At 44.1% G+C, this 17953-nt stretch overlaps 1 protein-coding gene across 4 annotated transcripts in view; it reads left to right on the top strand.

Moving 5' to 3' along the window:
• The window catches only part of poe (E3 ubiquitin-protein ligase-like protein poe), a 567105-nt gene that overhangs the window by 272885 nt on the left and 276267 nt on the right, over positions 1–17953 (top strand). For all 4 annotated transcript variants that reach the window (XM_075878938.1, XM_075878937.1, XM_075878939.1 and 1 more), the window contains 2 exons: positions 5087–5356; positions 17043–17294. In XM_075878938.1, coding sequence (XP_075735053.1) covers positions 5087–5356; positions 17043–17294 — 522 coding nt within the window. The remainder of the gene's footprint in view (positions 1–5086; positions 5357–17042; positions 17295–17953) is intronic.

Genomic DNA, 17953 nt, shown 5'->3' with positions numbered 1-17953 from the left:
ACTTTTGCCTTGCTTATTAGGCGCACCCTGAACTTGGCATCGTATTTTTTCGGAGGAAAAAGTGCGCCTATTATGCGAGTAAATACGGTATGTCACGTGATATTGATTAATTGGGGCACATCGCAACATTGGCAAAGTGGCTTTGGGAGAGGTTAGACCCTCCGACGAATGGAAGGTAGCAAAGAAAAGCGTGAAACTAAATATTTTTGTGTTTCGATCATCAAACGCATGCAAGTCGACTATTACCATAACTACTCGAATCTAACACGCACCTTTTTTCCAGTTAAACGAGTTCATAAATCGTATGCGCGTTAGAATAGAGTACGAAAAAAAAAATGAATCCGGTCATTCCATTGCCATCGGCATTTTCAAAATGGCCGCCCCCTACGTGCGTCGACATGGGGCGGCGGCCATTTCTGCCTATGTGTTTTCCATGTGCGGCACTTCGTACGTGTACTGAGGAGTTCGTCATCTTGTAGAGCATTAGCATCGACGGCATGGAAGGGCCGACTCCAAAAACTCGAGTGCACCACGATGCCGCTTTTAAAAGAAAAGTCATTGCGTATGCAGAAACGAACAGAAACGTTTAGAGTTCCGGAAAGGTGCGTGCGGGACTGGCGGAAACAAAAGCAGAAGATTGTCGACAGCAAAGCTTCATGCAAAGGCTTCAGTGGACCACAGTAGGGTCGGTTTCCGCAAATTGAAGAGCTGCTCGGCGAGTATGTGCTTGAGCAGCGAGCGGCCCGTGACGACAGAACTGCTCCAAGTGCGGGCTATGCAGTTAGCCTTAGAAAAAGGGCTAATGCGGAGCCAGTTGAAAGCGAGCAGGTGCTGGCTAACTAACTTTATGAAGAGGAAAGGCTTTTCCCTCCGAAAACGAACGGGCATATGCGAAAAGTTTCTGAAGGAGTACGATGAAAAGCTTCATTCCAAGTTTGGTCCTAAACTTGCGGCACAACAACGGCTACCTGCTTGGGCAGATCGGGAATGCCCATCAGACGCCTCTTTACTTCGACATGCCTGGCATCACCACCGTCGAGAAGAAGGGGGCGAAGCAAGCTCGCGTGCTGACATCGATCCACGGTAAAACTACAGTGACGGCAATGCTCTGTTACACGTCAGATGGGCACAAGCTTCTGCCGTACCTCATATTTAAATATTGTCACGGGGTCGTGATGTGGCCGAAGACAGGAGACTTTGTGTTGGAATTTAACTGTTTATTAGGGCGAACCTGTGCCCGGTAAGCGGAAAATCCGATTACAGTAGCAGTCTTAGACTGATAGCGGCGAACGGAGCGTCGGCCGTCGATCAACTACTCACAAGCGGCGAAGTACGTGGGCTCTTGCCATCGAATGTTCTGGTGTTATCGCTGGTGGTGGCGTAGGTTCTAGAATAATCTGTAAAGTTCGCAGAGTGGGAATGATCTTATCGAAATGATCTGCTAAAGTCCGGAAGCTTCTCGAAAACTGCAGGCGCAGTTCGCGCTGAGAATTGTGTAGTGTTTTGGGGCGATAACAAAACCTGAGAAATAGAATGTGGCAATATGGAAGACGCTCCCGAAAGGAGTCAATTTTTCGAGTGGTGTGATCGTGCGGGCCAACGAGAAAAATGGGTGCGCGTTGCAATCGATGTCTTATTATTATTATTTTTTAATTTTTTTTCGTCGTGGAAACCGGGTGCGCGTTAGAATCGAGGGCGCGGTAGAATCGAGTAAATACGGTACCACGCCAGTTCGAAAAATTCTCATGGCCAAGTGTTGGTTGTAGACTTAGGCACAATTGTCACACCACAAGTGAATTTAGATCTCTGGGTAGTTTAGAGTTCGTTTTAAGGGGTGATGAGTAAAAATTGCAAGTTTTTTCCAAAATTACGTTTTTTCATTTTTATTAGCTCTGACAAGTTTAGTTTCTCTATTTTTACGACAAAAAAAAAACTGAAGATTGTCATTAAAGTTGGAAGTAGATTAAAAGTGCTCATTGTCTAGAGTCTTCCGGAAATTGTCACCTTGCTACTTGCCATTGTGTTTTGCACGAGGGGTTTACTAAAGCCACATGCTCAAAATAATCATGATTGCCAAGCTCTCATGATGGAAGAAATGTTTGCCACATAGATAAGTTATATTTGCCCCATAGATGAGCTTTCACTTACACCTTTAAAATGCATTTTTTTCAAGATCTGTTTTGGACATCATGATTTTGGTACATTTGGTAGCCGAATTGGGATGAAATTTTGCCCACATATTCCTTAATATCTGGCCTCGTCACAGTGGTCTAGTGGCTAAGGTACTTGGCTGCTGACCCGCAGGTCGCGGGTTCAAATCCCAGCGGCGACAGCTGCATTTTTGATGGATCCGAAAATGCTGTAGGCCCATGTGCTCAAATTTGGGTGCATGATAATGAACCCCAGGTGTTCAATTTCCGGAGCCCTCCACTACGGGGTCTCTTATAATCATATGGTGGTTTTCGGATGTTAAACCCCAGATATCAATCATTCCTTAACATTTGAAGGGTTCAAGCATTTCCGTTAAGACTTTATAACGCCTGTACAATTATTATGGACCTAAAATAAGCAATTTGTATGGGCTAAGGATTCTAAGAATTTTCACATTACAATGTTTTATATGCACTTTCTTGATAGCTATTTGCATTCTACAGTTGAAGCAATATCAGACACTAATGGCTAATAACGATAAAATTTTAGTGGCATAAAAAGTTTGTCCGAAACAAACTATACTTTACACATTGTCATGGAGCAAAATGAAAACTGTGCAACTTACTATAAAACTAATTGCATATTTGAAATCGGCTTAAAAGCCTTTATATATATATAAAGCAAAAAAGTCATTGCCTTAGGCTATAGATGAACGCAACTTTTTCTGAATCTCATCTCCCCTTAACTTTTTCGCTACCGTGCCTATTGAAATAGTTCAATTTGATGCAGTTCGAGCGTCCAATGATGCATTTTCAATTTTAAATTCTCGCGCTCGTGGAGTTTACAGGTTCCTAATGCCATCTATGTAAGAAACTGGGAAACACACAACGAGATCCGTTATGTTTTGTTTGTTTTTTTTGCTTTAGGGAAATTTTTCTCTCGCCTCGAAAAGTTTCGGGTAGCTTCATGTGTCCCTCAATCATGGCGTCGTTTTTCCGTGGAGATGGTTCTAAAAGGTGACACGTTTCTCACGAATCGAGCACATCAACAGCAGATTTTTAGAATGGAATCAGCCGCAGTGAGTATGGAAAAGATGTTGACACAACGTACTTCAGCTAAGTCAAGTCAAGCCCCGAAATTCAGCGAGTGCCGTCTGTATGTGGGGAGCACATTTTGTTGTCTAATTAGTAGTTACTGGCGGCGGAGTGTATACTCACAGCCGTTTTACTCAGGACACGATTCTTGGCCAGCATCTGTCAAGCGTGTGCAGTGTCTTTCGGGATTAAACCCGGAGGTCAAAGTCGGAGGCGCTCTCCAGAGTAACTCACGGCGCTTCTTCTGGGCCGTCGATTTCATCCAGCTATTTTTGACTGTACAGCTGACCAGCATGATCTGCGACTACACCAACAAATAAGCATGGATACATGTTTTAGAGAGGCAGACATACGCGGAAAGGGGCGGTTCGTGGAGAAACTTCACTCCCAATGCAGTGATGAAGTGCATTGGAATCCTCATTTACATGAAAATCGTTGAGTTACCTCACCTTCATCTCTACTGGAATACCTCAGAGTTATTTTCAGGCCCGATTTCTTCTAATATTATGCGCAAAAGCCATTTTTGTTCGTTCTTTGCCTTTTTAAGTGTAACGGACTCGGAGCAGACTGACGCCGTCTGCGACAGCAAGCTGCATAGGATAACCCTTCTACAACAGCACCCCCACTAACTTTTTTTTGTGAAAAGATCAGTTTTTGGCAATAATTTTTTAAACTTGTACAACCTGTTTGCAACATAAGAAGCTCTAAATTACATATTTTGAATTATTTTTAACCTTATTATTTTTTAAGTTCTCCATTTTACAGTGTAATTATGTAATCACTGGAGAAATTTTTCATTTTAAACATTTTTACTTAATGTGTAATAAATATATTTAAATAACACGGTTCAGCTGACGCTTCATTCAAGCAACAGCAAGATGGCGCCGATGACGAAGAGAGACAACGCGGTGACTAATGATGGTTATTTACAGTTGAGGAAGGTAAAGTCCAATGAATTCTTAGAATATATGCTACATATATATATGCTACAGCAAAAGAGTTAACTATGCTTTTATTATTGAGGCACTGGTTTGGGTAAAACTGCTAGCTTTCAAATGCAAGTAGCATCGTCTTCGTTTTTTTCTTTTTCTAGTATGACAGAAGCGAGTATCCTATTGGCGTATCCCTTTGGGAGTTTACAAGCACTCTGGGGCACTCTGAAAAGTGGCCGCATGTTTGTTTGGTAGAATTCGATTGGTCGGCCTACCTTCACTTTGTTATGAAGGTAGAATTCGACTGCCCTGACATTGAAGTGAGAGTGTGGCGCGATCTGGCCGGGAGGATGGATCATGTGATACAAGAGTTGCCTGCAGGTGACAGCGCGAGTGCGCATTTAAGAAGGGTCGCCGGGCGCGTAATACTTCATGCACGTTTGTTGGTGTTGTTTTTGATGGTTTCTGTGGCGAGTTCACATCTACGAAGCCATAAATCCAACATTGCGGGCTCTCTCAGCATCTGGAAACTCCGAGCCTGAGGATCAGTGAGGCCAACTAAATACACCGTAAAACCTTGGGCTTGTACATGCGATTTGTTTCACATCACCGCAAGCAAGTCCCATTCACTTAAGGTTATCTTTTTAAGCAGGAAGAGGCAATCTCACGGGGCCCATTTTGCATTGTACTGTCCATCATATTACAAATAGTAGCCTGTTTTGGAAAAGACAGGCCGAATATCTCACTTACATTATAGTGTTTGCTATGTATAAAGTGTCCATTAGTGCAGTTGAAAATTTGATATCACTATTTACTGTTTCATTTTCCTAGGGACAAAATACACTATCAAGAACCCATAGTGTCAATAAGTAATCTTGAAGAGAAACCAATCTGAGGCTTGCTTTTCAGGAACAGACAGATTACTGGCTGACCCCAGCATTCCAGCCTGCTGCCATCATAGGGGTGGCAGGTACAGCAACTTCTAGTACACCATCAGGGCCAGCTGCTGGCGGTAGTACAACACCTCGTCCATCCAGAAGAAAAAAGTCAGTACGAGGTCGTGTGGGCCCAAGCACTGTGCCTGTGTCCTTTCCTGTGGACTTCTTCGAACACTGCACAGCCATTCAGGATGTGGAATTTGGTGGAAATGACCTCCTTCAAGTCTACAATGCACAGCAGGTAAATTTAAAATTGAGGATTGTAATGTGATTGCAGTTCTAAAGGTGCACTTAGTGGAAAGTGGATGATCATTGTATTAGGTCTAGTAAAGCAAAATATGTACTGCCATTGTACTTGACCAGTTCTAACATAAGGGGCTGACATCTGGAGAACATCAAAACGATCTAGCGAGCCCACTGAAGGCTGCGGAGAGACGGGGATGATAAGAGAGCAAGATGATGTGTCCCATCATCAGTGCGCATCAGGTTCTTGAGCACATACATTTTCTTGTTTTCTTTCAACATGGAGTTTTTGTGTTGTTTTCTTCAGTGATATCAGAATTATGTGCATGGGAATGTGCGTGGTTTCAGTAACTATGCAGCTCACTATGTTAAAATCAGGCAGTGGTCACAAATTTTGTTCTTATAGCATGGTTATTGTGAGCAGGGCTGGGCAAAGATGCTTTGAAGTTGTGTTGCTTTACGATACAGGGTACTCATGCTAGAAGTGTCCGAGATACAGATACAGGGTATCACCTCAACAGTTGTGTCTGATACAATACTTGCCAATTGTTTTTTTATGTTAAATCGATACATTTGCAAAGTTGTTGTAGACCCACATACTGTAGTGAATACTTATGCACGAAAAAGTTGCCTGAAAATTGCCTTATGTAACCACTATAATTTCATGTGATTGAAATGACTGTTACTATGACAAAAGTTGTCTTTCTTGTTTAAATGACATTGGTTTACTTCTGAAAGAATTTACCGTAAAAACTGGAATATAGGTCAATTTTTTTTCAAATAAACACGATGAAAAGTCAACCCTCGTCTTATATACCTGTCATTGGCGGAAAAAAAAAAATGAGGAAGTCTCGCAACAATGGGCAGCTGAAGTCAAAAGCCTCCATTGCCATTGTGAGCATCAGCTGCGGCGCCGTTGGGCAAGGTTAGGCAAGGCCTACAGTCTACTAGCAACGCCGTTTTGCTTCGATTATCTTTGTCAGTCTGCTGTTTTCTTTTTTCAATTTCGCTCAGAAATGAGTGTTAGTTGATGGGAGTGTACAATAGGCTTTAAGAAAAAGGTTATCGAGTATGCCAAAGCGCACGGCAACCTGGCGACAAAACGGGAATTTCGTGCATCGGAGAAAAGCGTCTGATACTGGAGGAGCCAAAAGCAGCACCTCGCATCCAGCAGCAACCAAAAAAAACTTTCAGTGCACCTTGAACTGGAAATGCTACTCACCAAATTCGTCTAGGAGCTGCATGCAAGGTCGCTACGCGTGACAGCAGATTGCATTCGCGTGAAAGCTATTGAGGTAGCGCGTGACTCAGGGCTCACAAGGGCACAATTCAAGGGCTCGTCATCGTGGGTGCACCTATTGATAAAGCGGAAGGGCTTTAAAGGGGGACATGATGGGTCTTTAAAATTTTTTTTCTGTTTTTGGCTCAATCTTGACCAAACCTCACCATCTTGGACAGTTTTTCATGCTGATTTCAAATATGTAATTGTTTCTGAAATAGCTTCAGTGGATAAAAAGATATTAACATCTGTAATTTAATTAATTATGCACTTCATTGGGGGCTTTTTGGCAACTTAATCAAGCCAGATCCAAAAAATAAATGCATAGCCCCAATGCTGAGGGCTTTCTGTATGGGGTGATGCTATTTTTATTAATTTTTAGGCATTATATAGATAAGAAAACAGACCAGCACTTACAATGGATATTCTGTTCAATTTTCGCTAATTACTATCCATAATTGTAATTAACATTATGCTTCTAGAGTAATCAAAATAGCATTACCCCATAGGTAATGTTATTACAAATAAAATGATACCAAGTTTGTCATTCTCAATCAACAGTAACATATAAGAAAAACCCCTAAGGTTTAGTGTGGTGCAGAAAAACATCGAACTGAGAAAAACGCATTTAAAGTTTCTAATAACTGTAACTTTTGCTAAAGCGAAGCTAAAGCAATAAAAATGGCACCGTTGTATAGCTCTACATTATGTGAGTATGGCTGTACCAAATGTGTCAATGCACCTTCCCAAAATATTTGCCACAGCTCATTTAAAAACTGTGTACTGGCCAATGAATCAGTATAAGGAACCCAGTCTACAACTTTGTGGCTGTTCTAGTGCACTGAAAACCAAAGGAAGACACATGTTATATATAAAAACATCGCCCTTTTATACATAAAACACTATTTGAAGTAAAACACACATTTTTGTCCCAGACATCCTTACAATTCTACAGCATGCCAGGGCTGTATGCAGTGTCTCTTGCAGGCTTATGTCGCTTTGCAAGTGTTGCCTTTGTTGAACTGCTCTGCAGGTGCTCCCTCCGCGATTTGTGAAGCCTGGTTTTATCCTTTTCAAGGCTACGACGCATGAAGAGATTTCCTGCACTGTAGCCTAGCTTCTCAGCAATTGCTTCATTGCTCTTCGTGGCCCCCTGATTAAAGCGGCTGATGGCTTCAGCCACTGCTCTTTCTACGCTGCGCAGTGAGGCATGGGTGGTCTTGGGGACTTGTTGCCAAATTGTAGCGTGTAAGCTCTCACTAGGATTCTGGCAATAACAGGCACTTGCGCCAGCAAGTCGTCGTCTGAATGTGCTGCCTCCGCAATAACAGGCATTTCCGACAGCCCGTTGTCGTCAGAATGCGCTGCCTCGGCCATCTCCGGCGTTCTCGGCGGCGCGCAGGCCGCTCCCTTCTGCCGCGCATTCCACGCTCGCTTTCGTTTCCTGCCGAAAGCTTGACGAGTGTTCTTCTTCAGGCAAGCTTCCCAAGCCATGCCGGCGAAATGCAGAAAGACGTATACGTCGGCGACGTTGGTACACGAGCGGGTAGCAGACGAGATAACACGCACGAGAGCAGGCGCCGACGGAGCAAAACCAAACAAAAAAAAAAAAGAGCGAGCAACCGTGGCCGCGCCGCCGCGCCAGCCAATGGTAAGCGCGAGACGGGGGGGCTCGCCGGCGCGCGCGCGTTCTAGCCAATCAGCGGTCCGGCAGACGGCTTCGCAAAACGGGGGAGGGCAGTCGTTGTGTTGGAGCTACGCCATTTTGAGAGCCCGCAAAATGCGCACAAAGGAACCAGCTTCAAAACAAGCCCAAGATGGCGCCGATCCGCCGGCTGCTTCGCTGGCGGCGCGCGCGGGAAGTTCGAACAAATTTTCTGTTTTGCGGGTTGTTTTGCGACTCCCGTGATGGTTTGAAAATAGATTTTAACCTATTTTTTTATCGAATTCAGCGTTAATAATTTGAGGAGAGGTGCTTATAGGTTCAAAGATTCGAAAAATGCGTTTTTCTCAAAATCGATTTTTTTGGCCATTTTTTACTTTTCTAAGACCCGCGTCCCCCCTTAAGGGGGGACATGGTTCTTAGGGCTCTCTCATTCATTTTTGAACCAAGTGTGACACAAGTTGGCATGCTTACTTAGTTCTCCGGATTCTAAAAATGTAGTTATTTTTTCTGTAGCTTCATTAGTTAATTAAATAATCAAGATAACTATTTCTATTGTTCTTACCATAATAGAAAAATAACCACATGTCAAAAATTTATAAATAACATAGGGATTGACAGTAGAAAGCATAAGACATGCAACATAAGAAGCACTTTTTTGAATGGGTCATTATTTCTTACCTTACAGTACACTAAACTTAATTTCGCCGTTCCGAGGGAAAAATATCATGGCACACATACTTTTAGTCAGTTAATATGCACCGGGAATGTAATAGGACTGATTGTTTGTACGAGCGTGTCATTTCTTCTAGTCCTGTAGCAAGTTGTCGCCGTGTGTTCGTCTGCCGCGAGGCCGCTTATCAGTTCGGTCACTGTACTGACGGCGATATGCGACAAATGTGCGTACGTCATCGACAATCCGTCGAATAACGCGGTGATGTTTTCTGGCTTGTCCAGAATAAGTTACCCGTAAGTGTCGCGAACCAAAGTTGCTCCCTCGCTCATCAATTTCGAGGCTACACGAGTGCTGAGGTGTTAGTTTCCTTTTCACGTAAGACTGCCACATTTTCGAGCGGAGATCGCGACAACGTTGCGAACACGTCGTTAAAAGCAGTCTACCTGTTGCGAGTAGCCTCCATTGCGAGGGCCGCGAGCATGTTCACTGTGAACGGATTGACTTTCTGTTGTTGGTCGACGCGCGGCGTACTCCACTCTGACGACTTGTCGCGCAGTTCAAGGTCCTTTCGTCAGGCGGGGGGAACGACAACTTCGGTGGGTTTAGCAATAAGACTGCACTTCCGTTCTGTCACTGCAAACATTGATATCTCTGATAGCTTCACTTCTGCTTTTTACTTGCCGTCCTCTAATTGATGAGGCTGCAAAACACAGCCGTTCTCAGTAACGTTGTCGGCAACTAACGGGCTCGTGCGCGAGTTAGGCCTACACCGGTGACTCGGCGACCGTCGTTGACCGCGTCGAGTTCGTTATCCTCGTTGTCCTGAGCCATAGCGGGGATCTTTCTGAAGTTCACAGCGAACGAACCACCGCCACACCCGCTTCACTAATTACTGTAGCACGGAACTTCTTTACTGCCGCAAGCAGTCAGTAGCACCATGACAAAATGGCGCATGTCCGTGCGCGTCACGATGGTGAAGCAGACGCCGAAAGCGCCCCTTGGCCAGTCGGATGCCTAAATTTGGTCGCATGCCCCAAGCAGCCAATTGAATCGCGCGCTAGTGCTTCTCGATGACGCGTTTTTGCTAAAAAAAACAATGAGCAAGGTGAGCCAGCGGTAGTGGGAAATTGAAGATGAAGAACAACCCTTCCAAACGAGACCAAGATGAACACAATAGCTCGTGTGTAACGGCAACAGTTTGGCGCGGAAAAAGGCACGATTTTAGCGTCAATTTGCACTCACATTCATCTCACAGGGATGTTATAAATTGATTTTGCGCCAGAAATAATGACGCGAGAAGCTAGAAACTTCTCAGATAAGTGCAAAAATAGGCGCAGATTTGGAAAATGTCAGCTGCAAAAAAGTCAATTTTTTTGCGATTTTTTGCCTTCTAAGACCCGTGTCCCCCCTTAAAATGGCCCTGCAACACTTTTTCAGCATGGTCATAAAACGCTGCCGATCGCTAGTAGAGGCTCCTGAGAACACGCGAGCTAAATATTATAGCACATCACACGGGCTGGAACTCACAATAAATTATCAAAGTCAGCTAAAAATTGCTTTCTCTTCTCTCGACAAATGATCTATCAAACTCAAATTGACCATCTAACAGCCATTGGCTGATTTAAATGTGGCGCGCTCGGTTGTTATGGAGACAACGTGGGAGGCCGCAACTTGTCCACACGTGCGCGCGCAATCAGACTGAAAAAAATCGCTCGTTAAAAAAATTAAAAAAGTGTTTAAAGTCACGAGGTGCACATGATGTATTTTCTTCGCCCCTGCGATCTCTCCCTACTTAACTTCCAGCGCTTACGTAGGGACGAGAGAAGAGAATGCAATTGCAGCATGCGACAAATATTTGTATTTTCACTCTCACTGGACAGCTTCTTGAAATTTTTGTGGCGTTGAATTCGTGAGGTAATGAGCTCTTCCAGTGAATTCATTCCATTATTACTTGAAAAAGTTTTGGAGGGCCCCTTTAAGAAAAAGGTGACAACTTCTTTTACAAGTTATTGCACTTTGTTTCGCTTGAAAAAAGTTTGTAGACTTGTCTTGCCTTTAACATGGTGTCAAGTTCGTCAAGTCATCCTCGTTAATCAAGCATTGAAGCTTTCAAAATAAGAAAATTCAGCATGCTCAGCCACAACAGCAGTAATTGATGGTGAGTGCCCATGCAAGTCCTGTAGCGTAGTAAAATATTTAACGGCATCGTTAGCATCTTCATAACTGCACTGGCCCACTTTCGTGGCAGCGGCAATGTCAGCCATGGTGTCATCATCGATGCAGTCAGAAACAGCAATGTTGTCATTTGCACCGATAAAGTCATTTTCTGTACACCTGTCTGAGGTGGCGCCCAGAAATGTTAATAAGTACAGTCGAACCCCTTTATAAGAGACACTGATATAAGAGACAAATGGGCATAAGAGAAACCAGCGTGCCTACAGTAACATATGGGTTGATAAAAAAAAATGCCTACATGGTGCCCTGCTGATAAGAGACATCTCATATTAGAGACAAGAATTGCTGCCCAGAGCGTGCCTCTTATAAAGGGGTTTAACTGTAGCAAAATCCGATGAGGCACCGTACACTGTTGTTAGCTAAGATGACATGCTCTAAGTTGTCACCTGTCACCAAAGCCCAAGAGGAAAGTGCACGACCAAGCCTTGCTTGACATCGTTCCAAGCACCAGTCGTCATTGTTATCGCTGCGAATGATGCAATGTTTAGTTCTACTCCGGATGGAAGATTTAACAGTAATGAAGTTCTACCTGCTGAAGTCACTAGCCGAAAGTGACGCTATCCACAAATAACAAAGGACCATGTACTCCATCATTGATATCTTGGCGATGGCACTAGGGGCTTTGTAGCAGCAAACGAAAAGCAAGAAAAACTGTAGCCTCCGAGATGTGCACTTTAAAACCTAAAACGCCAAAAGTATGTTGCAAGGTTGCAAATCTCGGAGGTCATGCTTTTCAAGCCCACATGCCATCATGCACAAACAAACAAAGAAGGCAATGCGCACATCGCAATGAGGCCATCGAGTTACTTTGCATTCATGGGATTTTGGTGCCCTCAGTAATCGGCCCCTCTGAAAACAGCGAATACAGCAGATTGCGCATCAGGTGCTGGTGCTCTTGCGAATAGTACATAACCAACAATTTACATCGTATTTTGAATACCTGCACGCGAGGAGGCAACGAAATATGTTGAACGCAGACGAAAAAAGATCGGTCTTTGTCAGAATAAATGCACTTTCTGGGCTTCGGCATGGCGCAGTATTCGATATAGAGAATGTTACGCTCTGTGGGAGTTCGATATACAGCAGTACTATACTTTCGCATGGGAAATTAACAGGAATTCATGAGCTGTTCTATATAGCAAATAATTCAATAAGTACGAGTTGATATACCCAATCCACTGTACCTGCCTATCCTGTCTTCTCACATGTGTTCGTTTTTTTTAGCACGAAATTTATGATGTTATGTTTAAATATTTCCCATTAATGTTTTTTGTCTGACCAGGCAGGAAGTATGCAAAAGACTTGGCACACAGCATCTGCTGTAAGTTAACTGGACATGTCTAGACACTGTGGACTAAAATACACGTATGAAAGAGGGTTTCATTCAACATGCTGGCTGAACACACAGAAGTATTTTACCACAATATAGGCAGGTGTAAGGCAAAGATAACTTCAAGAGAAATGAGCTGGGCTTATTAGCTTTTTCTTGAATCTTTTACAATTCAGACAGCAGCACACATGCTTCATTGTAATGCCTGCAACTGTCCACATGTGTACGCACGTTGCCTATGTCACATTTTAAAGCACATAAATTGAATGTTGTGTGCATTCATTTTTCATTGTGAATCAGGCTCCTGTGCTGGAGCTGAAATGTCCAGTTTTTATGTGAACTTTCGTGGTCGGGGTTCAATCTAATTTATCTCGTGTCTTTTGTCGGAAGAGACAGGTTTCCATCAAACTCTAGACTTCATGTCCAGGCACTAGTTTTCAACCAACCTTTGGTAACACGTCATTAAAGGGTGAGGCTACCATCAGATACCAACTTTTTTGTTTCTTGAGATATCTCAATGAAATTTTCAGGATAGACTAATAGAAAAAGCATTAGAACTATTACAAAATTTCATGAAATTATGTTCACTGGCTCTCCAGTTACGGCAGTCTGTCAGAATACTGCACATAGTTCTCTTATTTCAGGCCAGCAGAACTTTCAAAAGATGATGGAACTGTGAAATTAACAATGATGAATATCAGATTGATACCTCAGGGGGTAACAAAGCTCTTTTTTGAATTTTCTTACTGAAAAGTTTAAGCAGACCATGAAATTTAGTGTTGGTGATTGGGATAATATTAAACGAGTTTTTATTAGGTATCATAAATAACAGACACGATATATTGAAAAAATAGGCTTGTCTTCCCCTAAGAAATTTATTCACGTACATAATAAAAAAAGACTCACGTACATAATAAAAAAAGACTTATAAAAATAAGATGAGTGGTTCCCCAGATATGGCTGGAACAAGCAGCCCCACTAGCCAAAAAAGTTATTTTAAGATAACGCATTTGAAAGTTTTGGGCACATATGCAAATCTAAAACAACCCTGCAGCATATCTGGAGGTGTCCTTTGGCACTCTCTTTTTTCGCTGCCTTTTTGTCTTCTCGAAGGATCTCTTCCTAGCATTTTGCAAGCACAGTGAGTCTTTCTCGGCTGCCCGTTGAATGGCGAGGTCGCGCTCCATTGCCTGAAATTTCCGCTTCGTCGCTGGCATAGCGCCAGTTCTCTTTGAACAGCAGTGCATTGTTGATCCACTGCCTCTTTCTCTTCGCAAGTCAGAAAACGTGTTCGCAAGTGCACAGTTTATGACACGATCGCACTGTCAGAGGCCTATGAAAAAGAGGATGTGGAAGCCCCTGTCGATGAGCGCGAGACATGAGGCGCACTTGCAATGTCTAATTTTTGCACCGGTAGAGCAGGAGTCTTGTGTCTCCGCACTCTTGCTTAGATGAAGAAGCTGCTCCACATGTACTGTCGGCGCGATCACTGTCGACGCACCTGCGAGCGAAGAGCCTCGCCATGCGGACAACCTTTATAGATCGCTTCCTTGCACCGAACACTTGTTGCATCTTCCTTTTCGTTGGACGCATCGCGAGCAAATGCAACAATGGTCTCGTAAAGACGGATTGAAAATTGTCTCGTGAAAACGCTTGAAAATCGTTTCGTGAAAACTGTCTCAACGCAGAGAGTATGCGAACGGCTGCAACGATAAACGATAGCGAGCGGAACGCCGGGCATGGAGGAGCAGCAGACGGAGAGCCGCATTATGTGCAAGAGTACTACGTCATCACGCGCAGCAGCCAATCGCAGTCGCAGGGTCCTTCTCGTCCTTGAGGAGCGTCCGCGTATCGCCCAATCCCGGCGACACGTGTCAGCCGCGGGAAACTTCAAAGCTCTCGCGAGCCTTCCAGTCATGAGCAGCTTGCTCCTCTTCTGCGCTGCCGCCGCAAGTGGCAGGAAAAGAAAGTGCAAGAATTCACAAACAAAACAACACCAAAATGGCGGAGCTCAGTCAACCGGTCGAGAAACTGCAATCGCGCCAGGTTGGGCTATATTGAGCGCTCCCGTGTCGCTTGTGGGCTACGGCAGCTTGTTGTAGACTTTATTTCAAACAGTTTCCCGATGAGTTAGACGTTGATATTTACAGAAAAGGTAGTTTATGACACGTACTGCTCGAATATGGGGTTTCCGAAAAATTGACTTTTTCATGATCTTTTCGTTTTCAAAGGCCGCGTCCCCCCTTGAAGGATTTTTGTCACTGTCAGTATGCTTTGAAGCATCTATTTTTGTTCATGAGCATCAGTGAGAAGCGGTGGTGTTGCTTATAGACAAGTAGGTTGGGAAGCAAACCTGAAAGAGCGAGGGGTAAGGCCCAGTTAGTTGTGCATAGTGTAAATTTTTTGCGCGTCATAACGAAACGTTATCAATGAAGAAAGAACGATGTGGGACAAACTAGAGTGACACAAAAGTTTACACTGAAACCTCATTATAAAAGTGTTGTATCTCATATGAAAATTAGTTTGTTGTATCCAAAAGTTCCTTATGAAGGTTTATTCCTAACACTATACAGTGGAACACAGATATTTTGAACTCGAAAGAAATCGTTAATTAGTTTGATATATCGAAAATTTAATATAAAAAATACAGTGCCCGAGAGCTCACCTGTTGCAGATCATCACCTACAATGGGCGCATTCAAGAATGCAACTAATTCCACACATACCCCGCAACAGAATGATTTATTTGCCTTAAAAAATCGCTTATCTTGGCCTGCTTCTTCGTTTTCGAAATGAAGTTGAATATGCTAGTCTCGATCTTATCAAGGCTGCCCAGTTGCGACAGCCCGGTTTCCTCAATGTCGCTGATACAACAGTGAATGCTGCCGCCACTTCAGCGGTAGTGTATGCTCAAGTAGCCACCGCCTTGTCCAGACGATCCTCCTCATCATTTGAGCTGTCGGCCTGAGCATCCTGGGTTCCTGCGACTGCAGCCACTATGGCCTCGTCAGCGAAGCTCGCAACGGAGACACTACGTGTGAAACAGCTGTCGGGAAGAGGGACAACTTACGAAACACGTCTAAGCGCTAGCCATCGCTGTCTCCATCGGTTTCCGCAAGTTCTGCCATCACACGACAGGCTCCCAACGTTTGCTGCTTCATCACCTTTGCCTTGTGTCACGCACAACGATACACTTGAAGTCACGCAACCACGCGCGCACAATCATTTATTCTCCATGCCACATGGAGAATAAATGATTGTGCGCTCCCGTGCGCTCCTTCGCTGTTCATGTGACGCTCGCCACCTCGTTCCTTGACCGTCAACCATACCCAACCCCCCGGCAGTTCCTCTCATTCCTTACACTTGTTATCTACCTTGTTCTTCAACATTGTACTCTGAGTGCTCCATGGTATCCTAAAGTCGTCCGCGACCATCGAACATTTCTCGCCCACCTCAACACGCTGATTAGCCTTCAACTTCGTCGCAAAGTCAACTGTCTTGCACTCCTTGATGCTGGCTATAGCTACATGAGAAGTAGACTATTCAAAGAGTCGGCAGCGACCTGCACACCATGCACGCAAAAGAAGAATGATGCACATGTGGTGGTACATAGACAAGGCAACAACTCAAGCGGACTCCGCCTACAAAGCACTCGCTAGGTGATGGCAACAGCAAAAGGTGCGAGCTGGGGTTGGCTGATAAAAACTCTCAAAACAGCAACAAAAAATTAAAAGGCGAAAGGAGGAGGTCGTTCGCTCCTTCGTTCCTGCCCTTCGAGCCGGCGGGTACGTGTAGAAAGCATGAGCGAGAGAGGATCGGAAAAAAAAAAAAGCCGTTCTGCAAGATGGAGACCATGTAGTCTGAGCCCTCTCGCTTTTACCTTTTTTCGAGCGTTTCGGGCTTAAACGGAGGCGCGGGGCCATGTGAAGGTCGCCGGGTGCTGCGAGTGCCTAAGCGTACTTCCAACTCGTGTGTGAAGCCACGCTACCGCGGAGATCGCGGGGTGCAGTGAGTGCCGAAGCGCACTTTCTAGCTCATGCGTTGTTTGATATATCGGAACGGCACATAAAAATGGCGTTCCATATAAATGTGCGAATTTCTATACTTTTTCAAAGGAATTTCAAGGGGATAACTTGCGAGTTCGGTATACCCGAAAATTCGATATATGAAGGTTCAATATATTCATGTTCAACTGTATCTATTGCAAGATCACTTTTTTTCTTTATTTTGTTATATCCAGGTTCGTTATATGGTGGTTTGAGTGTATGAACAAACCTATTGTTGCAAGTTTTCCTTGAATGCTTGTGAATACCTTGTTTTAAATGCCTGTAAAATCAAAATAAGCAAGCTTGTAAAAAGCTTGTAAGGGCCACTGAGCTGGCTATTAGCCCTTCATGGTGTAAGACAAACGGGATTTAACTTCAAAGATAGGTTTTTTTCTGTCCAAAAGCACTGGCAGTCATAAGTAATATTTGGTGGGGGGGGGGGGTGCTTTTGTGCAGGTGAAGCACCGGCTTAACACAACAGGCATGTATGTGGCCTGCACTAAGCCTGGTGGTTTAACGCTGGAGATCACGAACACCGACCCAACGTTGGTGATGGTGGGTGTGCGAGTGCTGGTGGGCTCGCAGGATGTGCAACGGGCACCTTCGACTGTGGATCTTTTTGGCCGTTCACATGCACTGGTGCTGACACGACCCCGCTGGTATGACTTCCCTTTCACTCGTGAGGAGTCACTGGGTGCTGACAAGAAGGTAAGAACTCAGATTAGTAGGTGCTTATTCAATCTGGCAGAGACAGTGCTTAGCAAATGAAACATGATAGCTGGCCCTCACAGTGGCTGTTGCTGTCTTGTGCAGTACATACAAAGGTGACTCATTACAATCCAAAATTAAATTGAGAGCCTTGATGCTGCATTGTGACAGCATTTGTCACCCCATTAAATCACCCAGCCTTCACTGGTGCTGCAAACACTAATTGTCAGGCAGGCTTATAAAAGCAACTCATTAGTTGAGCACTATACCGTGGAAGCCCGATTATGACTTTTAGGGGACGACGCAAAACTGTTGTGTTATCCAGGCGGCGTATAATAGAAAAGCTGATTATAAGGAGTGACACTCAGCCTTGCCAAAAAAATCGGTACAGACCACCTGAATAAGCCTATGGTAAGACCTTGGGCTTCTGCAAGGAAGGTAGGTAAAATTATTTCTGCGTGTAGCACCTAATGGCAGCATTACTTAGTTGGTGGAGGTGCGAGCGAATCTTTAATCCCATATTAAAAAAAAAATAAAAATCCAACATGCATCTTTCTACCAATAAACAGTCTAAAGTTTGCCTGCGCATGAAACCGAAACCGAAACCATGTTGCCAACAGCCTCCCATCAGAATAGTCAGACACAGTGTCATTGCAATC

Source organism: Rhipicephalus microplus, chromosome X (genome assembly GCF_043290135.1).
Source record: "Rhipicephalus microplus isolate Deutch F79 chromosome X, USDA_Rmic, whole genome shotgun sequence".
Taxonomy (NCBI): Eukaryota; Metazoa; Arthropoda; class Arachnida; order Ixodida; family Ixodidae; genus Rhipicephalus; species Rhipicephalus microplus.
Note: the sequence above shows the minus strand (reverse complement) of the source record. Positions and strands in the feature narration are given on the sequence as shown.